A 27146-nucleotide genomic window follows, 5' to 3' on the forward strand; every position below is an offset into this window, starting at 1 on the left:
TAAAGTGATGAAAGAAAATAACCTACAGCCCAGATTATTGTACCCAGCAAGGATCTCATTCAAATATGAAGGAGAAATCAAAAGCTTTACAGACAAGCAAAAGCTGAGAGAATTCAGCACCACCAAACCAGCTCTCCAACAAATGCTAAACGATCTTCTCTAGACAGGAAACACAAAAAGGGTATATAAACTCGAACCCAAAACAATAAAGTAAATGGCAACAGGATCATACTTATCAATAATTACCTTAAATGTAAATGGGTTGAATGCCCCAACCAAAAGACAAAGACTGGCTGAATGGATACAAAAACAAGACCCCTATATATGTTGTCTACAAGAGACCCACCTCGAAACAAGGGACACATAGTGAAAGTGAAGGGCTGGAAAAAGATATTTCACGCAAATGGAGACCAAAAGAAAGCAGGAGTAGCAATACTCATATCAGATAAAATAGACTTTAAAACAAAGTCTGTGAAAAGAGACAAAGATGAACACTACATAATGATCAAAGGATCAATCCAAGAAGATGTAACAATTGTAAATATATATGCACCCAACATAGGAGCACCGCAACATGTAAGGCAAATGATAACAAATATGAAAGGGGAAGTTAACAATAACACAATAATAGTGGGAGACTTTAATACCCCACTCACACCTATGGATAGATCAACTAAACAGAAAATTAACAAGCAAACACAAACTTTAAGTGATACAATAGACCAGTTAGACCTAATTGATATCTATAGGACATTTCACCCCAAAACAATGAATTTCACTTTTTTCTCAAGTGCACACAGAACCTTCTCCAGGATAGATCACATCCTGGGCCATAAATCTAGCCTTGGTAAATTCAAAAAAAATTGAAATCATTCCAACCATCTTTTCTGACCACAATGCAGTAAGATTAGATGTTAATTACAGGAAAAAAACTATTAAAAATTCCAACATATGGAGGGTAAACAACAGGCTTCTGAATAACAAACAAATCACAGAAGAAACCAAAAAAGAAATCAAAATATGCATAGAAACAAATGAAAATGAAAACACAACAACCCAAAACCTATGGGACACTGTAAAAGCAGTGCTAAAGGGAAGGTTCATAGCAATACAGGCTTACTTCAACAACAAGAAAAAGGTCAAATAAATAACCTAACTCTACACCTGAAGAAACTAGAAAAGGAAGAAATGAGGAACCCAAGGTTCTTCATTTAGTAGAAGGAAAAGAAATCTTTTTTTCCTTCCTTAGTAGAAGGAAAAAAATCTTAAAAATTAGGGCAGAAATAAATGCAAAAGAAACAAAATAGATCACAGCAAAAGTCAACAATTCTAAAAGCTGGTTCTTTAAGAAGATAAATAAAATTGGCAAACCATTAGCCAGACTCATAAAGAAACAAAGGGAGAAAACTCAAATCAACAAAATTAGAAATGAAAATGGAGAAATCACAACAGCCAATGCAGAAATACAAAGGATCATAAGAGACTACTATCAGCAACTGTATGCCAATAAAATGGACAATTTGGAAGAAATGGAAAAATTCTTAGAAAAGTATAACTTTCCAAAACTGAACCAGGAAGAAATAAAAAATCTTAACAGACCATCACAAGCACAGAAATTGAAACTGTAATCAGAAATTTTCCAGCAAACAAAAGCCCAGGACCAGACTGCTTTCACAGCTGAATTCTACCAAAAATTTAGAGAAGAGCTAACACCTATCCTACTCAAACTCTTCCAGAAAATTGCAGAGGAAGGTAAACTTCCAAACTCATTCTACAAGGCCACCATCACCCTAATACCAAAACCTGACAAAGATGCCACAAAAAAAGAAAACTACAGGCCAATATCACTGATGAACATAGATGCAAAAATCCTTAACAAAATTCTAGCAAACAGAATCCAACAACATATTAAAAAGATCATACATCATGACCAAGTCGGCTTTATCCCAGGGATGCAAGGATTCTTCAATATCTGCAAATCAGTTAAAGTAATACACCACATTAACAAATTGAAAGATAAAAACCATATGATTATCTCAATAGATGCAGAGAAAGCCTTTGACAAAATTCAACATCCATTTATGATAAAAAAAAAAAACCCTCCAGAAAGCAGGAATAGAAGGAACATTCCTCAACATAATAAAAGCTATATATGACAAACCCACAGTAAACATTATCCTCAATGGTGAAAAATTGAAAGCATTTCCCTAAAGTCAGGAACAAGACAAGGGTGCCCGCTTTCACCACTACTATTAAACATAGTTTTGGAAGTTTTGGCCACAGCAATCAGAGCAGAAAAAGAAATAAAATGAATCCAAATTGGAAAAGAAGAAGTAAAATACTCACTGTTTGCAGATGATGTGATCCTCTACATAGAAAACCCTAAAGACTCCACCAGAAAATTACTAAAGCTAATCAATGAATATAGTAAAGTTGCAGGATATAGAATTAACACAGAGAAATGCCTTGCATTCCTATACACTAACAATGAGAAAACAAAGAGAAATAAAGGAAACAATTCCATTCACCATTGCAATGAAAAAAATAAAATACTTAGGAATATATCTACCTAAAGAAACAAAAGACCTATATATAGAAAACCATAAAACACTGGTGAAAGAAATCAAAGAGGACACAAATAGATGGAGAAATATACTGTGTTCATGGATCAGAAGAATCAATATAGTGAAAATGAGTATATTACCCAAAGCAATCTATAGATTCAATGCAATCCCTATCAAGCTACCAATGGTATTTTTCACAAAACAAGAATAAATAATTTCATAATTTGTATGGAAATACAAAAAACCTAGAGTAGCCAAAGCAATCTTGAGAAAGAAGAATGGTACTGGAGGAATCAACCTGCCTGATTTCAGGCTATACTACAAAGCTACAGTCATCAAGACAGTATGGTACTAGGATAAAGACAGAAATATAGCTCAATGGAACAAAATAGAAAGCCTAGAGATATATCCATGCACCTATGGAGGACACCTTATCTTTGACAAAGGAGGCAAGATTATACAATAGAGAAAAGACAATCTCTTTAACAAGTGGTGCTGGGAAAACTGGTCAACCACTTGTAAAAGGATGAAACTAGAACACTTTCTAACACCATACACAAAAATAAACTCAAAATGGATTAAAGATATAAACGTAAGACCAGGAACTATTAAACTCCTAGAGGAAAACATAGGCAAAACACTCTCCGACATAAACCACAGCAGGATCCTCTATGACCCACCTCACAGAATATTGAAAATAAAACCAAAAATAAACAAATGGGACCTAATTAAAATTAAACACAACAAAGGAAACTATAAGCAAGGTGAAGAGACAGCCTTCAGAATGGGAGAAAATAATGGCAAACGAAGCAACGGACAAAGAATTAATCTCAAAAATATACAAGCAACTCCTGCAGCTCAATTCCAGAAAAGTAAACGACCCAATCAAAAAATGGGCCAAAGAACTAAACAGACATTTCTCCAGAGAAGACATACAGATGACTAACAAACACATGAAAGGATGCTCAACATCACTCATTATCAGAGAAATGCAAATCAGAACCACAATGAGATACATCTCACACCGGTCAGAATGGCTGCTATCCAAAAGTCTACAAACAATAAATGCTGGAGAGGGTGTGGAGAAAAGGGAACCCTCTTACACTGTTGGTGGGAATGCAAACTAGTACAGCCACTATGGAGAACAGTGTGGAGATTCCTTAAAAAACTGGAAATAGAACTTCCATATGACCTAGCAATCCCACTGTTGGGCATACACACTGAGGAAACCAGAATTGAAAGAGACACGTGTACCCCAATGTTCATTGCAGCACTGTTTATAATAGCCAGGACATGGAAGCAACCTAGATGTCCATCAACAGACAGATGGATAAGAAAGCTGTGGTACATATACACAATGGAATATTACTCAGCCATTAAAAAGAATACATTTGAATCAGTTCTAAATAGGTGGATGAAACTGGAGCTTATTATACAGAGTGAAGTAAGCCAGAAAGAAAAACACCAATACAGTATACTAACTCATATATATGAAATTTAGAAAGATGGTAACAATAACCCTATATGCAAGACAGCAAAAGAGACACAGATGTATAGAAGAGTCTTTTGGACTCTGTGGGAGAAGGCGAGGGTGGGATGATTTGAGAGAATAGCATTGAAACATGTTTATTACATATGAAACAGATCGCCAGTCCAGGTTTGATGCATGAGACAGGGTGCTTAATGCTGGTGCACTGGGATGACCCAGAAGAATGAAATGGGGAGGGAGGTGGGAGGGGGGTTCAGGATGGGGAACACATGTACACCCATGGCTGACTCATGTCAATGTATGGCAAAAACCACTACAGTATTGTAAAGTAATTAGCTCCCAATTAAAATAAATAAATTTTTAAAAATTAAAAATGAGAATGCTGCAAATATAAAAAGAATTTTTGCATCTTTGTTTACAGGAGGTATGGTTATATAGTTTTCTTTTCTTGTAATGTCTTTGCCTGATTTTAGTACTAGAGGAATGCTGTCCTCATTGAATGAGTTAGGAAGCATTTCCTCATCTTCTATTCTCTGAAAAGAGATTGCAAAGACTTGGTATTATTTTTTCCTTAAATTTTTGGTAGAATTCACCAGTAAGCTTTACATGCCTCCTGAGAAATCTGTATGTAGGTCAAGAAGCAATAGTTAGAACTGGACATGGAACAACAGGCTTGTTCCAAATTGGGAAAGGGGTACATCAAAACTGTATATTGTCATCTTGCTTATTTAACTTCTATGAGTAGTACATCATGCGAAATGCTGGAATGGATGAAGCACCAGCTGGAATCAAGATTGCAGGGAGAAATATCAATAACCTCTGGTATGCAGATGACACCATCCTTATGGCAGAAAGTGAAGAAGAATGAAAGAGCCTTTGATGAAAGTGAGAGGAGAGTGAAAAAGCTGGCTTAAAACTCAACATTCAAAAAACTAAGATGATGGCATCCGGTCCCATTACTCATGGCAAATAGATATGGAAACAGTGGCAGACTTTATTTTCTTGGGCTCCAAAATCACTGCAGATGGCAACCGCAGCCATGAAATTAAAAGACGCTTGCTCCTTGGAAGAAAAGTTATAACCAACCTAGACAGCATATTAAAAAACAGAAACGTTATTTTGCCAACAAAGGTCCATCTAGTCAAAGCTTTGGTTTTTCCAGTAGTCATGTATGGATGTGAGAGTTGGACTATAAAGAAAACTGAGCACAGATGAATTGATGCTTTTGAACTGTGGTGTTGGAGAAGACTCTTGAGAGTCCCTTGGACTGCAAGGAGATCCAACCAGTCAATCCTAAAGGAAATCAGTCCTGAATATCCATTGGAAGAACAGATGCTGAAGCTGAAACTCCAATACTTTGGCCACCTGATGCGAAGAACTGACTCATTTGAAAAGACACTTCTGACAAAACAGTGGCTCAGGCACTCAGACTTTTGTCCTGTCGTTGTCATACTGTCATTGAAACACATGACGTTTAATGCATGGAAGGTAAAAGAGTGGATGAAGAATTATTCATTGGGTTTTCAAACTAGAATTAATATGCATTATTTCCACCTACATTCCATTGGCAAAATCTTAATCAATGTGGAGCTTAAGAAAGTCCAGATATTTCTTAACATGTGGTATAATGTGCTATAATCTTGGAATTCTAGTCCAAAAAGAACCAAGGTCTGCTAAGGGAGGAAGTATTTTTATGGAAAGCCTAGCAGAAACATACAAACATTTGTTTGCAACAAATTGTGTTTCTTTAAATCTTTTTATGATGAATCCTTTCATTTACAGAATTAAACCTTAGGAATTATTACATATGTTAATTCAATGAAGTGTTACATTTTTATAGAAAACTTACCACTGAGTCAAAACATAAACCTTCATTTGTGACTTGGATGGTTACACCCAGATTCAGGAGGCCAAGAGGTCCTAGATCTCAATAGGTACCACCACTAACTTTTCAATTCTCCAGTTCCAAGGAGGGCTTAAACAACCTTACTCGGGTTTGTTCTGCACACCCAGAAAAGAACACATAGGAGAACTGATGTGGTAACTCCGAGTTCAATGTCTAGATTGCTTGGGTTCGTAACCCAGCTCAGTTGCTTGTTGGCTAGAGACCTTGGGCAGATGACTTCATCTATCGGTCCTCTGGGCTTCCCTGATAGCTCAGTTGGTAAAGAATCTACCTGCAATGCAGGAGACAGCAGTTTGATTCCTGGGTCGGGAAGATCTGCTGGAGAAGGGATAGGCTACCCACTCCAGTTTTCTTAGTCTTCCCTTGTGGCTCAGCTGGTAAAGAATCCACCTGAAATGTAGGAGACCTGGGTCAATCCCTGGATTGAGACAATCCCCTGGAGACGGGAAAGGCTACCCACTCCAGTATTCTGACCTGGAGATTTCCACGGACTGTATAGTCCATGGGGTCACAAAGAGTCAGACATGACTGAGCAACTTTCACTTCACTTTACTCAGTCCTCTATCTCATAATCTGTGAAATGGGTTATTCATAGTACCTAGTTCATAAAGTCATTGTGAAGATTAAATGAGTTATCTAATGTTATAGGCATTAGCTATTATTATTACCATTATTTGGCACAAAACAATGAAGACTTTTTTTTTTTAAGAAAAAGGACAAATATGTTCATTTCTTCTCTATCCACTCAGAATATATCTTGACCCTGTAGCATTATTGATTTAGCATTTTGGTTAGGTAGTGCATTACAGAGCATTTGATGGTGAAAACAGCCATACTTTTTATTTCTATGACTAGGAATGTATGGTGAACAGTCGGAATGTGGTAACACTCTGTGAGATAAAAGGTCCAGATAAAAGGCAATTCCATTTGGTGTGGGCTGGGCCCACTCTTCATTTGGCAGCGTGCTTCTTGTATATCTCCAGGAACTCAGTCACATCTTCAGGAGACCCCAAGATGATGGGCGACTTCTGATGGATGTCAGTGGGAACAATGTCCAGCACAGTTTCCTTCCCGGTGGTAGCCATTCCTCCTGCCTTCTCTATGACATAGGCCATGGGGTTACATTCATACAGTAGTCTCAGCTGGAAAACAAGCACAGCATGCTCACACCAGAACATATTACACAGAAAAGAGATTTGTTCCATAGCAAAGTAGTGCAGAGCCGATCCAAGGTAACTGATACTTTCCTTTACCTTCCATGAGGTTGTAAAAGCTCCCCCATGAGGTTGTGTCTAAGACTGAATGGTTAATTTAATCATTTGGTTAAGTTAAGCCATCCATCAAGAGCCAGCAACAGACTGCCTGATGCATGTGAGGCAGACCACCTGGATTCAGGACTGAATGACATTTTGGCAGAACCGATGGTTCCCTTCTCTTTATAGCCCGGAGAATGGACCTAATGAGTGATTCTGTGTGTGTTTTGGATGGACCTTTGCCTATTCTAAAAGCATTTAAAGTCCATGGCAGTGTCTGGCTGCAGACATCTGGAAAGCAGACAGGCTCCTCCAAACAGTATAATATTGTTTGCAACTCTGTACACATTCCTTTTACAATTCTCCTAAGGCTCGAGGGTTGGGATTTAGTATGCTATACATCTTGGCATTTACTTTTAAATGTTAACTTTTTTATTGTATGCATTTTCATGCAGTCTGCCTACTGAGTAGACAGCTTTTCGCAGGTGTTTCCTGACTCTATTTCCATACAGGTGTCAGGGTCAGATCTGCAAAGCTGAAAATAAAAAGGAGGGGAGGAACCTCAATATTTACATTAAGGAACAATTTTTTGAGGCATTAGAGAAAAGTGCTATAAAGCAGGCTAATCACATAGGTTGGGATGTCAGAGGGGGCTATGACAAGAGTGGTGTTTTAAGTAAGTAAGAACATCCTTAGTGAACTGGATGCCACATGCCATAAACAGAGATCTGATCATATCTGAAATACATCAATTTATAACTATTTTATGGGGATCGTTGTTCCTTCGCTCATATTAAAAAAAGGGGGGGTGGTCAAAAGTACACTACTAGAGAAGCAAACACACTGACCCTCTGTGTAGGAGAAAAGTGAGACACCCTTTCACTAGCATGAGCAAGCACAGCGCATCCCGTGGCTTCCAGGAAGCCTGTGGCCATGAGACCAATGCATCAGTAACAGCTCACCTGAAAGCTCTAGGTGTCCCCAGAGATTCTTTCCTTCTATAGAAAGGTATCATTTTCCGAGCAGCATTAAGTTATTTCAATTTTCTGCCTTTTGAAAAAGCAATCAAGGAAAACCTCTGTGTGGGATACATATGTGATTTGCTGCCTTGGTAATGAGGTTGGACTGTTTCATTTCACTTTATGAATGGAATTCATTTTGTCCAAGCCAAACCACATACCCACTGGAAGCACTAAGCACTTTCAGTCCCCTCTGACCATAACATCTTTACTTATCTTTAGCAACAGAAGGGCTCTCGAGAGATCATTTTTACCTGATATCACCTGACATTAACCAGGACAGCCTTTAATCTAGAAAAGAATATGCCATAGACATCCTTTGCTTCCTACTGCAGAGCATAACAGCTTCTGTGACTCTTCTTTCTTCCTCAGTCAAACCCCCTGGGCTGCAAATGAAATCTACTGCTGCTCCACCACTCATAGGGGATTTATTTACCTTTCCACTGGGGCTTTTCTTGTTAGCTGGATACATAAAGATCCCTCCATAGACTAGGGTGCGGTGTACATCGGCTACCATGGAGCCCACGTACCTGGCGCCATAGGGGGCTGAGTTGTCCTATAACATGAAGACCAGCAATAATTAGGGTTATAGAAAAGAGAGATTTCTTTCTGTCCTCTATGCTTATTCGATTCAGCAATCAAACAGAGCACCTTTTTTGAGATGTGTATTTAGTGATGAAAATCTGTTCCCAAGAAGCAGAAAATGGGAATAATGGAGACAGCCTCTCACATCTCATAGTAGCTCAGCTTACCCAAGGAGGCCCCGAGGAGAATGGGGCAGATTCGGGCTCTGGGGTGGGGCAGGCATTTCGCAAGATCTGGCGGGAAGAAGGATTCTGTGGAGCTGAGAAGCAGGGACAAGGGTGAGGTTTGCATCTCATAGGAGCAGGAACTGCTCAGGCAAAGGAGAAGCTGTCTGCCTTGGGCCCGGGGAGGAGCCTGGTGCCGCTGGGGCAGAGGGCATTTCTAGGGAGAGGTGGAAGGAGAGATGATAAAGCTGGAGAGAGAGCCTGGGAGTCGGCTCCGAGGGCCCCAAGTGCCATACTAATAGCATGTGGGCTTTGTCCTTAGAACTCAGCAGCCTCTAGTGGTGTCAAGCTAGAATAGGACAAAATTGGATTTTCCCACATAGGACCAGCCATTTCTTCTCTTCGTTTTCAGTGACTTGTAACCTCTTTAGAGAGCTACCACAATGGATGCTAAATCTAGAGACAACACAGAAATCCATCCAGTGCCACAGGGCTGGGGCCTGGGGTACAAGAATCACGTTTGTACCAACTGAGATCACGGACCCCAGAAGTGAACATGTTTTATTGCCACGACGTCATTCACCTGGCTGACATGATCGTCCTGATTTTCTTCGGTCAAAAGAAAGTGACAAAGGGGTGATGTCCCAGGACAGGGTTTCCAGTCCCCAGTACCTGAGTGGGAACTTAACCATAGGGGTCAGTGCACAGTGGAGTCCACTTACTTCCACCCCACCCCCCACCTTTCCTCTCCAGGGTAAATCATGAGTCAACACATTTCTGCAAGCTCAGGGGCCATCCCCACCGCCACCACCCCCAGCCCTCACTTACTGGGGGGAACTTCTTCCTCTGGACATACTCGGTGAGGGCAGGATCAAAGTCCTTCGCATAGCCCTCATTGAGGCTGTAGATGCTCCCTTTCTTTTTGATCTTCACGTCCCTGTCCACCAAAATGAACTCTCCAATGGCCTGTGAAACAGAAAGGAAAGTGGAAAGATGAGGACGTCTCCTCCAGGCCTACAGGAGAGGGTCACAGATCGGGTTGGGGATAAGGGGGGGCTCGAGGCCTGAGGTCACACCTGTGCTTCAGTATATGCTTCAGTACAAAGAGCTTGGATTTTGTGTTTTCAATTGAGGTGTAATTGACATAACATTATGTTAGTCTCAGGTATACAACATAATGCTTCCATATTTGTGTATGTTGTGAAATGATTACCAGCAAGGGAAATCCTTGGCCTGAGACAGGTGTGCCTTTGGGAAAAAAAAAAAAAAGATGAGACTGGAGCTAGGATATCAGGAAAAGGTGTTCATGGTTGCTCTTATCTTAGCTTTCCTGTTTTTGTTTCTGTCTTGATGTCATTTTCCCCGAGTACCCCGAGTTTACCGCATGTATAACTTCCCATGCCTTTGCTCACTGATCTGAAGACTGTTTCTCAGGACTCAAGCTTCCGCAAAGTCCCAGCACTAAGCTGATGCCTTCAGGGCTTAGATTCTTCAATGTTAATGTTAAGTCGCTTCCATCACGTCTGGCTCTTTGAGACTCTATGGACTGTAGCCTGCCAGGCTCCTCTGTCCGTAGGATTCTCCAAGCAAGAATACTGGAGTGGGTTGCCATTTTGGAGATTTAAACTTGGGAAAACAGTGTCACATCACTACTGGAGCTCTGGACTGTTTGGGGCTTCTCCATGTCCCTGATAAGAGAGTGATTGAGGCTCTACCCATCTGAGAAGGAAGTTGCTCCAGAGACAGGTGAGTTAAGAAGGGAGGCCCTCCCATGGACACATCTCTCCCCAGCCACTTATTCCCATAGCAAAGCTTGGTTCCTGCCAATATGGAGCACATTGGAACTAGAGAGGAAGGGAGGGAGGGAGAGAGGAGTGTAGGGAGAGAAAACAGATGAGAATTAACAGTGGTCACTGAAAGGTACCATTGTGAGTGATTCTTTTTTTTTTCCTTTATGATTTTTTTGGTGAAAGTCTAGAAAATGAAGCCATTGCACAAGTGCTCATGAAGCCATGCTTCACAGACACCTCACCCTGGTACCTGGCCAAAGCATCCTACCCATGGAGGGGGTGAGTCTCTTGTACATGAAGAAAAGAGACTGAAAAGCCTTTCGTACTTTAAAGCTTGCTAGAGAAGCACATAAAGCTGTTGCAGTCTTTTGAGCAGAAACTGTCAGCCAAAATGAAATGAAAGCTGTATCCTGATCAGAAGCTCGCCACCCCCACCCCAACCCCTACTCCACAGGCATGGGGAGCAGAGGCTTTGTCAGCAATGGGGAGGGCAGCCAGCAAGAAGGAGGGCAGCCAGCCTGCATGGTTCTTCCAAACACTGAGTGCCCATTAGGCGTGAGGACAGCAAGAGACTATGAAACACACAGAAACTCACTCCCGGACATAACATCTGCAATCTTGAAACAAGAAGAGATTTAATGTTTCCATCAGTTCAAAGGTAATAGAGAAGTCACCAGAAGAATGTCTGGAGAAGAGGTAAACACCCAGCAAGAGGATAAATTCACAGACATCAGTGATTTGGGAAATCAATCCCTGGGGTCAGTGTGAACTTTGCTCTGGGTCTGCCACTGTTTTCCCTGAAATAATGGCCTTTGGAGGCTTGAACTAGTGCATTTCCTTACCCTTGTTTATTTGTTAAGTACCAGTATGCCAAGGAGCCAAAGTCCAGTTGTGCAACAGTGCAGGGACAAAGGCAGCCTGAGTTCCAATTTCTACGACCTGCCACCCACAAACCCTGAGGCCCCACCACCAGCAGCCTGCTCCTCACAGGACGCCAGTAGGTAATGGTACCTAGTGTTCAGTTTGTCAGCAAAATGCACCAAATAAATAAAGTGCTTCATTAAATGTTATCTGAGGACATTTCTAAAACTGAAAGGTATTTAAAAACTCAATTCTTTTTCCCTTGGGACACTGGACCAAGGGCATACCTACTGAAGATGATTCTATGGAGTCCATATCAAAGGTGGGTTTAATCGGGCAAAGTATTTACAGAGAGTTCTTTGCCTGGTTTATCTGCTGTGTTAAAACTGTCATCCAACAGAGTAAATAAACAACCCCAATTAATAGACATATGGAAGAAATTATCCTCAAATTAAAATTAATATTAATTAGCAAATGAATATTTTTCATGGTGCCTTGAGCTCCTCTTCATGAGGGAGTTTCCTCTATAAGGTGGACTAAGAAATTATCTTCATTTCCTTATTTCCACTTCCTCGAGCTAGTTTCAGTCTTTCAAAACCACAAGGGTTCACTGAAGGTTTGCATGCACTGAAGCTTGCATTTCATTTGATGTTGCAATGCACATCAAATGAATCTGGGAGCTAATTTTGAAGAAATGAGGTGATCTACTGCTCCAGCTGGGACACCCATTCACCTCAGGAAAATAAACTGGTAATGGAGAGAGTGGGTGGCAAACAGACCATCTATGGGCCCCATCTGGTCTATAAACGTGCTTTAGTTGGCTAGCACAGTGTTTTACACATCCAGAAACCTAACATTTTCTAAAAATCCAGTGTTTCTTGAAACACTGGAAGCCGTAGAAGAGAGCCGCTATTCCCAAGGAGTAACAACCACTGGACCTCCCCAGTTCCCTGCCACCCCCCACTGCCCTTCACAGTGCCTGCCATCTTGCCCCAGCACACTCCACTCATTCGTGTGGCCTGCCCAGCCCAGCAGGCATCTGAGTCAGCTCAGTAATGTCCGCCCTAAAGAATTCATTGTGAAACAAAAACTCCCTCTTGTGCTCTGGACAGACACCATTTGTCACCTCAGTAATCTTCTTATAATGTACACATATGGTCCATCCATCTCTCTACCCTGCTTCCCCACCCCATTGTCTCGGTCCCTCCATGGGTCTCATCTTCCATCTTTAGGAACTGACTCCCACCGCCACACACACAACAGACACTCACAGCCACCAGCCAAGCACCTGACTTTGCCCCCCACTCCGGGATCTCTCACCGGGTCCAGCATGAAGCAGTTGACTCCATTCGCCATGGCCAGGACCAACATAGTGGCACTGCCATAGAGTGCATAGCCAGCAGCCACCAGGTTCCGGCCTGGCTGCAGAGCGTCCTTCTCAGAAGGGTCATCTTTCGAAATCTAGGACAAGAAAGAAAACAAAACATCTTTGTTTTGCTGTATTGTGGTTCTTTTTGCAGTTCCTCCCTTAGCAAGATGCATTATCAAGGTGCTCTCCTAATGAAATAGGGCATCTTCTTGGATGGGGAGGGGGGCGGGGGCAGGGAGGAGGGCTTCCTCCACACACCAGTCATATCCTGATTGTATTACCACAGCGACCTTCCCACCAAAACCCAAATTTCCTGCATCTGGATCCATCTTTCCAATCTGAGTTCTCCTTCAATCTTACTAATTTGATATTCCTTCATTTCTCCATTATCACTCTCAAAAAAAGAGCATGCCTCCATGCCAGCGCCCACTAATTTAATCTTATTACAGGCATCAATGTCTTTCCCTTGCCTACTCTATCTTTATTTAAACAAATTAAAACTGGGCTGCACGGCTACCAGTCTGGCGAGGAAATCAATTTCCTGAGTTCCTGCCAGTTGTGGCACATACTCCAGTGAGCAACATGCTCCGTAGTCACACAAAGAAATTCTCAGAAATACAGACACTATCTCTCCAGGGTCATTACCATGCAGGACAATGCTCTCCATGTTTTTAACCATTACCTACAGTAAAAAATACATTTTATATCACAAACCAGTACCAATACAACTACAAAAATTTAACAAAACAATACTTAAACTTAGAACATAACATCTACTCTAATCTCCTTTGTTTTTCATTAAAAACACAGCCCACTGGGTCAGTGCCTCAGTTTGTTCCCTAATACTAAGGAAAGGAAGAACTTAAGGGCATGGCTCCTAAGCAATGGTCACTAATAATTATCTTCTTAACAACTGGCTTCTATGGTCCTCAAAACAGCCGCAAACAAATCTTTCTGCTTGAAAATTCTCTACTTGAATTTAAACAGAAATGAAAATGAGCAGTTTCTGCAAATTTCATTTATTCTTTCCCAACCACAGATTCTAGGGCCTGAGAATAAATAAGGGAATTCATATCATGATACTGGAGATGGAGGTCACCTCAGCAAACACATTCCTGGTAATTTTCCCTATAACTTTTGAATGTATGACCCAGAGTCCATGTACCTCAGAATCACTTGAGATGTTTATTTAAAATGCAATTCTGGGCCTGCGACCTAAACTTACTAATCAGATTTTCTAAGGTGGGCCCTGGGAATCTGCATTTTACCACGCACCATAGATGACTCTCGCACTGAAGCTTAAGAACTACTCATGTAAAAGGAAGAGTCACAAAAAATCACTTCTTTCCTTTTTTTTCTCGTATCTCCAAGCTTTGTATTTAATAGTTTTCATCTAGACAGTTGGTTGGTTTCTTGGCTGGTTGGGTTGGGCCAAGTTATTTGCTTTAGTTTGGTTTGTATTCCCAGGGTAGTACTTTGCAGCTAAACACAGACTAAACACAGTACCAAATATTTGAGTTGTTTTCTCAAACTCCAAATTTTAAGTGCACAGCCTTGAAACCAGTGATATAAAGGGAAGAAAACAGGCAGGCTCTAAACATCTCCTCTATAATAACTACTTAACACTGCAAGTATAGCACAAAATAGAACAAAGTCAGTATGTAAACAGATGGAAGCCCCTGGAGGCTTGGAGTAGTCAGTTCTCTACCAAGAAAAGTCCCTCAGAGAGTCACCTCATCCAGAATCATCCATGTCTGCCTGTGGCACAAGAAAGAACAAACTTGTTCTTGGTTAAGAATCTATCTGCCAATGGAGGGGCTATGGGTTCAATTCCTGGTTCGGGAAGAGTCCATATGCCTCAGAGCAACTAAGCCCATGTGCAACAACAAAAAAAGTCACTGCAATGAGAAGCAAGAGCACCACAACTGGAGAGTAGCCTCTACTTGATGCAACTAGAGAAAGCCCTCTTGCAACAATGAAGACCCAGCGGAGTCAAAAATTTAAAAAAAAAAATTTTTTTTTAAAGAATGAACCACTTTTCCCTGAAATACTGTCACCAAATAATCTCAACCCTTCAACTTCCTTGCGTGGAATAAGAAATGGTAACGTTATCTAGTGATGCTTTCTAAGGCCCACTTGACTTCACATTCCAGGATGTCTGGCTCTGGGTGAGTGATCACACCATCGTGATTATCTGGGTCATGAAGATCTTTTTTGTACAGTTCTTCTGTGTATTCTTACCACCTCTTCTTAATATCTTCTGTGTTTTTTAGGTCCATACAATTTCTGTCCTTTATCAAGCCCATCTTTGCATGAAATGTTGCCTTGGTATAGTTGCGGTGATGGAATTCCAGTTGAGCTATTTCAAATCCTGAAAAATGATGCTGTGAAAGTGCTGCACTCAATATGCCAGCAAATTTGGAAAACTCAGCAGTGGTCACAGGACTGGAAAAGGTCAGTTTTCATTCCAATCCCAAAGAAAGGAAATGCCAAAGAATGCTCAAACTACCGCACAATTGCACTCATCTCACACGCTAGTAAAGTAATGCTCAAAATTCTCCAAGCCAGGCTTCAGAAGTACATGAACCGTGAACTTCCAGATGTTCAAGCTGGTTTTAGAAAAGGCAGAGGAACCAGAGATCAAATTGCCAACATCCACTGGGTTATGGAAAAAGCAAGAGAGTTCCAGAAAAACATCTATTTCTGCTTTATTGACTATGCCAAAGCCTTTGACTGTGTGGATCACAATAAACTGTGGAAAATTCTTCAAGAGATGGGCATACCAGACCACCTGACCTGCCTCTTGAAAAACCTATATGCAGGTCAGGAAGCAACAGTTAGAACTGGACATGGAACAACAGACTGGTTCCAAATAGGAAAAGGAGTACATCAAGGCTGTATATTGTCACCCTGCTTATTTAACTTCTATGCAGAGTACATCATGAGAAACGCTGGGCTGGAAGAAGCACAAGCTGGAATCAAGATTGTGGGGAGAAATATCAATAACCTAAGATATGCAGATGACACCACCCTTATGGCAGAAAGTGAAGAGGAACTCAAAAGCCTCTTGATGAAAGTGAAAGAGGGGAGTGAAAAAGTTGGATTAAAGCTCAACATTCAGAAGATGATGATCATGGCATCTGGTCCCATCACTTCATGGGAAATAGATGGGGAAACAGTGGAAACAATGTCAGACTTTATTATTGGGGGCTCCAAAATCACTGAAGATGGTGATTGCAGCCACAAAATTAAAAGACACTTACTCCTTGGAAGGAAAGTTATGACCAACCTAGATAGCATATTACAAAGCAGAGACATTACTTTGCCAACAAAGGTCCATCTAGTCAAGGCTATAGTTTTTCCAGTGGTCATATATGGATGTGAGAGTTGGACTATAAAGAAAGCTGAGCGCCGAAGAATTGATGCTTTTGAACTGTGGTGTTGGAGAAGACTCTTGAGAGTCCCTTGGACTGCAAGGAGATCCAACCAGTCCATCCTAAAGGAAATCAGTCCTGAGTGTTCATTGAAAGGACTGATACTAAAGCTGAAGCTCCAATACTTTGGCCACCTCATGTGAAGAGTTGACTCATTGGAAAAGACCCTGATGCTGGGAGGGATTAGGGGCAGGAGGAGAAGGGGACAGCAGAGGATGAGATGGCTGGATGGCATCACCAACTCGATGGACATGAGTCTGAGTAAACTCCGGGAGTTGGTGATGGACAGGAAGGCCTGGTGTGCTGCGATTCATGGGGTTGCAAAGAGTCGGACATGACTGAGCAACTGAAGTGAACTGAACTCAACATTTTCTATGATCCATATGCTCAAAAGAAATACAAAGTAATTCCATCTAGTCATGGAGTTGGAGGAATTTTTTTCTAGCCCAAACCCCTTTCTAATGCCCAGCCTCCTCCAAACCCCCAACAATGAATGTCTTTGTTCAAAAAGAACCTATTACAGTCTCATGTAGATGCTCACAGACCAATGTGCATAAAGCTTGGCAAAAATTATAAAGCCTCTGGACCCTACCTTTTTCTACTTATCACAGGCCACCACCTGCAACAGGTATTGATTTGTTTTAACCCATGCTACTCCATATAGAGCATGAAAGACACCATGGATTCTGGAGACTTGAGGTGGTGGAGGAGAAAGTCAGGCAGAATTGGCGTGGAGCTGTCATGTCAATAGACAGTCTTCCCACAGAGGGACAACCCAACCATCCCTAAAAGTTCTCACAGGACATTTGGCAGCATCTCCAGTAACTCAGCCAATATTACTCACTACTGTACCAACCTAGTGTGCAAAAAAATATATATAAAATGAGGTCCCTGATCTCAAGGGGTATATAATCTGGAGTGAACATCAGCTGATTTTGCCTGGCCAGTATGCTTCACTCTTCTGCTGACAACTGAACTTTAATCTTCCTTAAGATACCGTCCCCCTCACTCTTAGCTCCAATGGTGGACACATGACCCTGACTTGACCAGTCAGATCACTGCATGCCTTAGGCCACAGTGACTGGTTGAGAGATGCACTCATGACTTAAGTCAAGCCAAGCAGGGCTGATGAGGTGAAATCCCTGTTGAAATTGTTGGACAAGAGGTTTCCATCTTCTTTTACTTGTCTATTAACTTTTGGCTGTGATGGGACTTCATTGCTGCATGCGGGCTTTCTCTAGTTGCAACAAGCGGAGGCTACTCTTCCCTTGTGGTGCATGGGCTTCTCATTGCAGTGCTTCTCTCGTTGAGCAGCACAGGCTCTAGGTCCACGGGCTTCAGCAGTTGCCGCATGTAGGTTCAGTGCAGTGGCCTCTAGGGCACCCAGGCTCTAGAGCCCAGGCTTAGTAGTTGTGGCACATGGGCTTAGTTGCCCTGTTCATGTGGAATCTTCCAGGACCAGGGACAGAACCCATGTCCCCTGTACTGGCAGGTGAATTCTTAACCACCGGACCATCAGGGAAGTCTAAGTTTTGCATCTTCTGTTTGAGTCACTGAAAGGATTGAATGTAAGCCCAGACCTACTGGGAGCCATTCTTCTACCAGAAAGGAGGGAGCTATAGAGATAGAAAGTGTCCTGTTATGTGAGTGTCTGAGTCCTCGAAAACGGCTGTACTACCCAGTGGACTTTCTAGTTACATACACCAGTCATTTTCCATTCCCTTCCCTCCTTCCTTTCTCTCCTTAAGTTGGTTTGAGTTGTGAAATTGTGTGTTGAATATTAATAGAAAAAGCAAGTAATATTAATGGCCACTATTTACTGAGCACTTTTTATGTGCCAGGCACTATTTTCATTGCTGTTATGCTTAATTTTCAATATCTTGTCCTTATGGATAATGAAACAAGAGGTTATATTGCCCAAGGTCTCACAAACCTAGTAAGTGTCAATGTCAGGAAGCCATATTCTATATGGCTATTAAGACTCTGTGTGTCCAGTTAAGGGAAGTGAATTGGATTCTGAAGCTGCTAGAACACCTCTGAAACTCTGCTTTTACTTCTGGGCCAGGATATGTTTAACGGATATTAAAAATTAGAATGTATCCAATAGAGGATAAGCACACTAGAGAGAGGTCGAAAAATCATCTCACATGAAAGATATTTAACTTAAGATTTAAAAGAAAGGGCTTTCCACGTGGTGCTAGTGGTAAAGAACCCTCCTGCCAATACAGAAGACTTAAAAGAAAGAGACTTGGGTTTGATCCCTGGGTCAGAAAGATCCCCTGGAGAAGGAAATGGCAACCCACTCCAGTATTCTTGCCTGGAGAATTCCATGGGCAGAGGACCCTGATGGGCTACAGTCCATAGGGTCGCAAAGAGTTGAACATGACTGAAGCGACTTTGCAAGCTTCAAAAGAAAGAGAGAGGAGGGCAAAAAAGCCATTTCCAAGCATGTAAAAGAATCTTATTTTCTAATGATACAAAAAGGCCATTATGAGCAACAGGGAGACAGATTTTGATTCAATATTTGGACAAACACTCATTCAACACCTCAGGAAAATTCTACCCCTTCTGAATATCTCTAGCCAGAGGCAGGGTGACTCTTCTGGAGGTGCCATGGCAGGAACTTCATAGAAACACTGGACCACGGGCCCTAAGAGATCCCTTTGGAGCCTGTTTCCAGGCATCTTGTGGGCAAGACCAGCTCACTGTTGCCAGATTCCAGTTACCAACTGATGTTATGCCTCTGAGTGGGTGCACCAGGAACCTGAATTCCAGCCCAGAACCAGCTCCGCAGAAAGCAGGAGAGGCCTCCTTTAAAACATCAGACATTTCAGTATTTATGCCCTGTAAGCTCTCAAATGGCTTCAAACAATCAATAAGGCTTTTGAAAACTGAAATGACTTAAAGGCAATGTGACACTCGTCACCTCTCTCAGTCTTTAAGAGAGTCACTTCAGGTTTATTGAGAAGAGTGTGGAGATGCATCGTTGAGTTCTTCCAGCATTTGTAATTCAAGCTGCTGCCGCAAGCTGTTATTTTTTTTCAGTTGATAGTGTCAGTTTCCCAATTTTTTTTTTCCCTTAAAAGAGTCTTTATTGGGAGAGGGGGCTTGAGGCAGAAACTGGGGCTGGCAAATGTTAATGCTGCTTTAGCTTTGGTTGAGTCATTAACCAAAAGTCTACCTCTATATGAAGAATTTTGCTACAAAGCTCTCTTGTATACTATAATATTTGGATCTGCTACCTTGCAGGTAAAATTACATGCCTGCATATCTATACCAAGAAGGGAATATTTCATGGTATGACTTGAAAGATAGATTAATTCCCGCCTTTGTCTTTCTGGTATGAGTATTAGAACCTTCAATTACTTAAACTGTCTCCCAGCCAAGACAAATGCAAAATTTATTTCAGTAACGAAAGAAAACTGTCCCATGGTGGTCCTACTTTCCATGTTTGAAAGGAGATTATGTGCAATACTAGACAAGTCACTTTGAAAAGTAATGCACAAATTGCAGTCTCAGTTCTTAAGTTATGGCCTCTATATCCCAGAATGGGGGAGTTGGAGGAACCTCGGAGGTCGGCTGAATTAGCTGCCTCGTCCATTAAGATGAAGGAAAGGGCTCAGCCTCAAAGGCATCTGTAAAGTTTTATTTCTAAAATAAACAAGAGGGCTGAAGACAAGATGACACATTTTAGATTTCATCGTGTTTTATGATGGACCCACAGGTATTTATCTATTTTTCACTTGTCTGTATATTTGAACTCTCTTCCACCCCCCAGCCCTCCACACACAGACTTAAAGAGAGGCTTTAGAGGTAGAGTTCCTGCACAGGTCATGCGGGAAGAAGAGACACAGGGCAGAAATCTGGATCCCCATGCTGTACCAGTATGCTTTCTGTAATTTATAACAAAGGAGTTTAGGGTCAGCAAACTCCTCCTGTAAACCAAGAGAGTAAATATTCTAGGCTTTACTGTCACAGTCCTTATCACAACCACTTAACCCTGCCTGTGTAGTGCAAAATCAGCCAAAGGCAACATGTAAACAAGCAAGCTGACCATATGCCATTAAAACTTTATTTATGGAGACTGAAAATTAAGTTTCATATAAATGTCACGGGTCATGAAATATTATTCTTTTAATTTTCTTTTTAGCCATTCAAAAATGCCAAAGAGTTATTTTTTGTTCACAGGCCATAGCAATCAGGCAATGTGCTGGATTTGGCCTGGGGAAACCACAGTTTGCAGACTTGATTTAGAAAATTTAAAGGACAGTTTTGATATAATCCCTACTGTTGTCACACTCTCACAATTCTCAGTTCACATGGTTATCAGTGCTACAGCTATGCACCAGCTCTTCCCATCTACCTCTTACTACATTTTCTTTTAACAACTTAATAGATTTTCACTATGCAGTTAATGCTGGAAAAGTCATAACTTGAGAAATAAGGGTTTTTATTTTTTTTTCTGGTGGCTCAGGTGGTAGAGAATTTGTCTGTGATGTGGGAGACCTGTATTTGATCCCTGGGTTGGGAAGATCCCCTGGAGAAGGGAATGGCTACTTACTCCAGTATTCTTGCCCGGAGAACTCCATGGACAGAGGAGTCTGGCAGGCTATAGTCCATGGGGTCACAAAGAGTTGGACACAACTGAGTGACTAACACTTTCACTTTGGGGCTTCCCTGGTTACTCAGCTGGTAAAGAATCTGCCTGCAATGCAGGAGACCTTGGTTCGATTCCTGGGTCAGAAAGATCCACTGAAGAAGGAATAGGCTACCCCCCTACTTCAAGCCTCGTGGGGTTTCATGATGTACAGTCTGGCTGTGCCATCAACAGTGAAGCAGGACTGGATATTCAACCTTAACTGTACTTTTGATCCCAAGCCAGCTGCTTGATCCATTACATTTTACCTTTTTGTAGATGCCAAAGATGGTTCCAATGGACACAAGGCAGTCGATGTTGGACGATCCATCAAGGGGATCAAAACAGACCACATATTTACCCTGAACAAAAAAGAAAGAAAATATTAATACAACTTTGCTTTAAAAATGAATACATTGTAACAAAACAGAGAATATACACTAAGAGGTTAAAAGAAGAAATCTAAGGGAAAATTCAAGAAATGTGTTTGTTTATACTCTGTCAGGGAAGGTATGAGATGGTACACAGAGTGAAAACAATAACAAACATATATCAAAAGATCATTAGGAAGAGAAAACACAGAATAGGAGGCATAGATGAAGGTGAGAAATACAAATATTAAATAATTTATTATATCATTGATTTGAATGAATCATCATTATGGTTTGAGTTTCCTGGCAGTCAAGGAAGAAGAGAAACAAGATTAGTCACTTCATTCTCTTTATTCATAAGGGATATGTTAGTTGCTCAGTCGTGTCTGACTCTTTGTAACCCCACGGACTGTAGCTTGCCAGGCTCTTCTATTAATCCATGGAATTCTCCAAGAAAGAATACTGGAGTGGGTACCCATTCCTTTCTCCAGGGGATCTTCCCGACCCAGGGATCAAAACCATGTCTCCCACACTGCAGGAAGATTCTTTACTGTTTGAGCCACAAATGTAATAATTTAGGTGAAATAAAGTCAACATTAAGGTCTATAAGAAAATTTTCATGTAGTTCCTACAGATGACACTTGGGGTTACAATGCACAGAGTTCTCACCCATATTCCTATTATAATTTCCAAAGGAAATAACCCTCAACAGTAGTGGAACTACCAAAGATTCAGTCTATGGATAGGATTTTCAGTGGTACTCTGGAGCTGATTGGTACTGGTTCTCAAGAGCCAATTGTGCACATCTCTTCCCAACTCTATTTTCAGTGATGTCATATTGATAACTTAAAATCAATTATGGGACACTATTTCACAGTTTCAAGTGACAAGTGCTACAAATTACAGATTTTTTTTTCTAATAGAGAGACAGTTTACCAGCATACCACTGGAAATTTTCCATCTCCAAGTTAGCCACTTTAATATGTGGTTTTAAATTTTTTGCATCAAATTAAGGCACTTCTCTGATTCCCTGGCTTCTTGCTCCTAACAAATCCTCCTGGCCAATGCAGGAGAAACTGTCATCAGGAAAACAGGAGTATGCTTATCACTACAGTGCATTGTTATCAGAGAACTTGGGCTGACAGAGAATATTAAACAGCAAATTCAATCCTAAAATGAACATGCCCTAAACTGACAAGTACCTTTAGAAACGCAGCAGAGAACAATATGAACTTCAGTAGTATTTTAGGAATGACACAAAGCAATCAAATCGGATGTGACTCTCCATTCCTCTTATAAAGGTTAGACTGGATATCAGGCAGTGTCTTTAAATTGACCTCCTGTTGCTTTTTTCTCATCATACTCCTTCATGTCCTCAATTTATCTCAAACAGGGAAAGATAGTAAGCCATATAACTGCATTTTTCTACTCAAAAGGTATTATTAGTATTATGATTGTTGTTCAATAAAACCTGGATATACCCTTTCATTCACTTTTTCAACAATAATCTATTGTTGATCCCCTACAATGCACAGGTATTGTGCCAGATGCTGGAATATAGAGAATAGAAATTGTTCTCTGCCCTCAAGAAGCAATCAGATTGGAGTGGAGCAGGAGCCTATAGGGCTTTCTTAGGAAAGATCCTCTCCCCTACCCCTATGTCCTCTGCCTGCCTTCTGTCTGTAGAAAAACACTTTGGCTAAAGAATAAATTCAATCATAGAAGTGACAAAATGCAAAAACAAAGGAAAACAATCAAGGAAGACCAAATAATAGTTTAGTCATTAAACAAAGTCAAGAACCTTCATTTCTTTCTTCTGAGCCATATCCCTTGAGCTGTTTTGCAGATACTGAATCCCCCACCCAGGTAGAAGAAGTTAACTACATGAAAACCAGGCTAACCATTAAGCTTACACAATTATTTTTAAGAACTAGCTTCAAGGAGATGGGAACAAACTGACCCTGGAGTTGAAGATTAGCCGTATTTAAAACAATCAAGATGACACCAATCTGACCACTACATGACCAATTTCAAGATGACTGTCAGGGCCGACTGTGCTATTCTGCATACAGCTCCTTCCCTCTGCCTATAAGCCCCTGAAACTCCCCTCTAAAAACTCTTGCCCCTAGATCAGCAGCAGAGAGTTTGTTCTTTGGGATATGAGTCCACCTTCTTCCCACCATGACTGGTTTTCTCAATAAAGCTATCTTTCCTTTTACCCAACACTTGTCTCTCAGTGGGATTCCCTTGTGGCTCAGCTGGGAAAGAATCTGCCTGCAATGCAGGAGACCTGGGTTCTATCCCTGGGTTGGGAAGATCTCCTGGAGAAGGGAAAGCCTACCCACTCCCATATTCTGGCCTAGAGAATTCAGACCTAGTTCTCTGGCTCAGAGAACTATACAGCCCATGGGGTTGCAAAGAGTCGGACACAACGGAGCAACTTTCACTTTCCCTTTTTTTCTCTCAGTATTTGATTCTTGAGCAACCTAAGTTTGGTAACAAGATTAATAAGATTCCAATGGATTCCAATGCATGAATCACTGATAGGAACTGCTAGCAGTTTAGATTGGCAGGAAGGTTGGTTGTGAAGATTGGAAACTAAGTGAATGGAGATGAAGCAAATGATGTAGTTAACAGAAGACAGACTTTGTAGAGCTTTGAACATGACAATTAAAAGAAGTGGAGATAAATATGAATATATTTGAGTCTCTCCCATGAATGAGCACATAGGAAAGATGATAACAGAATGGACTGTGGTCAAAGTGCAGACAGGAGAGGACAGTCTGAGATATGGCAGTGAGGAGGAATCTGTGAAATGATGACCGGTGATCCAGGAGGGATCTAGGGTGAGTCTTAAGAATCCAGCTTGGTTGAACAAGTGGAGTCATTGACGAAGCCAGAAAGAAAAATGATTACATTAAAACCCTCAGTAGCGTAGGAGCAGACCCACCCTTTTCTCAGGTTCTACTATTATGGCATGTTCATCTTCTTCTGACACAAGAACACAGGTAGCAAAAGATGACTTTAACACATTAACAACCAGGTCATTGGAGAGGACATCCAGCTTCTTCACTTGATCTCCCGTCACATTGGTAGTGCCAGCAATTCCATAGCTAGAGGGGGAAAAAAAGCCACAAAAATATAAGCCATGAATACCAGAATGTTAGTGCATCTATAAAGTCACTGAAAGAGAGCATTTGGTCAGATTTAGAAGAAATGAAAGGAGACACATGGCTTGAGAGAAACAGAATGAGAAGGATGGCCGTCTCCCTGGAGTGGCTTCTGGAAGGAAGGCAATATTGTCGCTCACCTGTCCAATGCCTAGCATGATAACCAGCACAGCTTTGTGGCTAAATCCGTGCTTCTCAGCCTTTTTCTCATTATGGCCCTAAGGAGGCTTATTTTTTTCCTCTAACACACTCCCCCATGAAAATTTAATATTACAGATAGAGTGTGTCTGTTTATGCACTATCTGTCCATATGTTTCATACCTAAAATGACTGTTTTTTTCACCACCACCAATAATGAATTTTAACCCCTGAACGCATGAGTTAATGTACAATGAGTTAGGTGAGAGACAAGGCAAGCAAAGAAACCTTCTGTGCGGGAGGGAGCCTGAGATGGGAACTAAGCCTAGGGATCTCTGGTTTTATAGCTGACAAGATCCTAAAAGAAAATAAATATTGACAGATCCTACCACCTCCTTTTATAGAGGAAGCTCACTCTAAGATACCTTCTCTAAACTGGAGCAGCAGAGCGGAGGTGAGAAGCTCACTTTGACTTCCAGGCCAGGCCCCTCCTGGTGGTACCTCACAACCTCCAGCAGGAGTCCTAGGGGCTGGAGGGAGTGGGAAGTCCGGAGTCCTTACTTTATTTGAAAGGTACCTGCAAATCAGTAATTGTGGAATTCCCACAATTGTGGACCAACAAATAGTTGGTCCAAAGTAGAGCCTAGTTTGTTAGAATGAGGGAAGAAAAGGGTTGTCATAGCCTGGGGTTGAATAGGAACACTGAAAGGAGGGGAAATGTTTTTGAGGAAGGATGCACAGAACATGAGAAGAGGCTGGATGTGGAGAGAGAAAGAGTAAGAGCATTGAAGATAATGCCAAACAGCTGAGAGTGGGTGTTATGGGGCACCTCGGCTGAGATGGCTGGGAGCACTTATCTGGGGACTGACTGTCATGGTATTCACTGCTTCAACTCTCAAAGATGCATTTTCTCTACACATAACGTGGAAGACTCTGGCTGGCCAAAACTGAGCCAGCACCCAAATGGCTCATCTGGCCTGACTCTCTCCAGGAAGTAACTCCAGTTATCACCGAGCCCATTCTCCAGTGTCGTCTCTTTCAGCAGCATTCTCCCGCCCACCTGGAAACATCATCTCATCCCTCCAGCCCTCCTCCAAACCCTTTTCTTTTCATTATGTCACTCCTATTACATGAATGAAAGACCAAGGGATCTATCAGACTTGCAGCTGAGGTTTTGCTTCTCCTTCCACACAATCTCTTTCTCACTTCAGTTGAGAGGCTGATGTTGATGAAGAAGGAAGGCAGCCAAATTCTGGGTTGAACTAGGGCCTGGCTGGACCCAACCACTCACTGGCCTCCATCTCCCTCAAAAGCCCTACTGGCATCAATTGGCTCTCCTTCCTAGCCTGATATTTCCACCATTAAAATCATCACTAATTCAAAAGGGCAAACAACATTGATGGAAAAGAATATGGGCTTCCTGACAGAGACCTGGCTCGACCCTCAGCTCTACAAATCCTTTGCTTACTCTGAGCTCTCCTTTTCACTCATGAACATGGAAGGCAATGATGCCTCATGGGGCTGTTGGAGGATTACACACATCGCATATATACAATGGGTTTAGCACAGCTCTTGACTCTCAATGTTAAATCCCCAGTTTTCCCACTAAAAGGAGAACTCATTAAGAATCTGCAGCACTATGGGAGGATTCTCAAGATCCACCTTGCTTCACCCATCATCGTGTTGCCATGATTGTTTAACTTTTAATTCCATGAGGATGAGGACAGAGGGGTATGTTTTTCCCCACTGTGTCCCAGCTTCCATCACATAGTAGGCCCTCAAGCAATACTTGCTAAAAAGTATCCACTGAAGAGAATAGAAACTCAAGCCTGAAGAAATGAGTATAGGACTCAGTAGACTTCAAGGTCACTCCACACCCTGGAGTGTGGAGGAAGCCTCTGGCACAGTCCCCAGAGTGACTGGCCTATGGGGACAGCTCCAGGGAGGCCTGGGGGGCTGGAACAGGTGGATGAGCCACCGAGGCAAGAGTGGGCAATACCTACTATCCATGTTCCACTTGCTCAGGCACCTGGCTCAGTGAGATGGGTGAAGAGCAGTTAGGCCTCAGCCCTCTCACTCAAAATCTTCCCAGAGGCCTGTGTGAGTGATTATTTATTCTGCAAATATTTTTTGTCTCCACTGTACTGAGTGCTGTGCTAAACAAGATGCCATTCAGCATCTAACCCTCATGGAGCTTAGTGAGTGAGGAAAACAAGAAATCAATATGTACTTCCGAATGAATAAGATGATGTCAGAAAGTGACAGGTGCTCTCATTTTAATAAAAGGAAACAAGGTGCTGGGGGACGGCTGGGAAAGGGTCAAGATGGTCAAGGAAGATCTCACTGCAAGGGAGCAGTTCCAGCTGAAGGATACTTTGGATGTTTTCCAAACAAAAA

At 41.7% G+C, this 27146-nt stretch overlaps 1 protein-coding gene across 1 annotated transcript in view; it reads right to left on the reverse strand.

Moving 5' to 3' along the window:
- Window positions 1-6772: 6772 nt before the first annotated feature.
- FBP1 (fructose-bisphosphatase 1) overlaps window positions 6773-27146 on the reverse strand; it is a 30813-nt gene continuing 10439 nt past the window's right edge. The window contains exons 2-7 of the mRNA XM_019966535.2: window positions 24392-24554; window positions 21340-21432; window positions 12952-13092; window positions 9809-9946; window positions 8668-8787; window positions 6773-7101 (exon numbers count right to left, since the gene is read on the reverse strand). Of these exons, the coding sequence (XP_019822094.1) occupies window positions 6910-7101; window positions 8668-8787; window positions 9809-9946; window positions 12952-13092; window positions 21340-21432; window positions 24392-24554 (847 nt within the window). The 3' untranslated portion in view covers window positions 6773-6909. The remainder of the gene's footprint in view (window positions 7102-8667; window positions 8788-9808; window positions 9947-12951; window positions 13093-21339; window positions 21433-24391; window positions 24555-27146) is intronic.

This window comes from Bos indicus, chromosome 8 (genome assembly GCF_029378745.1).
Source record: "Bos indicus isolate NIAB-ARS_2022 breed Sahiwal x Tharparkar chromosome 8, NIAB-ARS_B.indTharparkar_mat_pri_1.0, whole genome shotgun sequence".
In the NCBI taxonomy this organism is placed as follows: Eukaryota; Metazoa; Chordata; class Mammalia; order Artiodactyla; family Bovidae; genus Bos; species Bos indicus.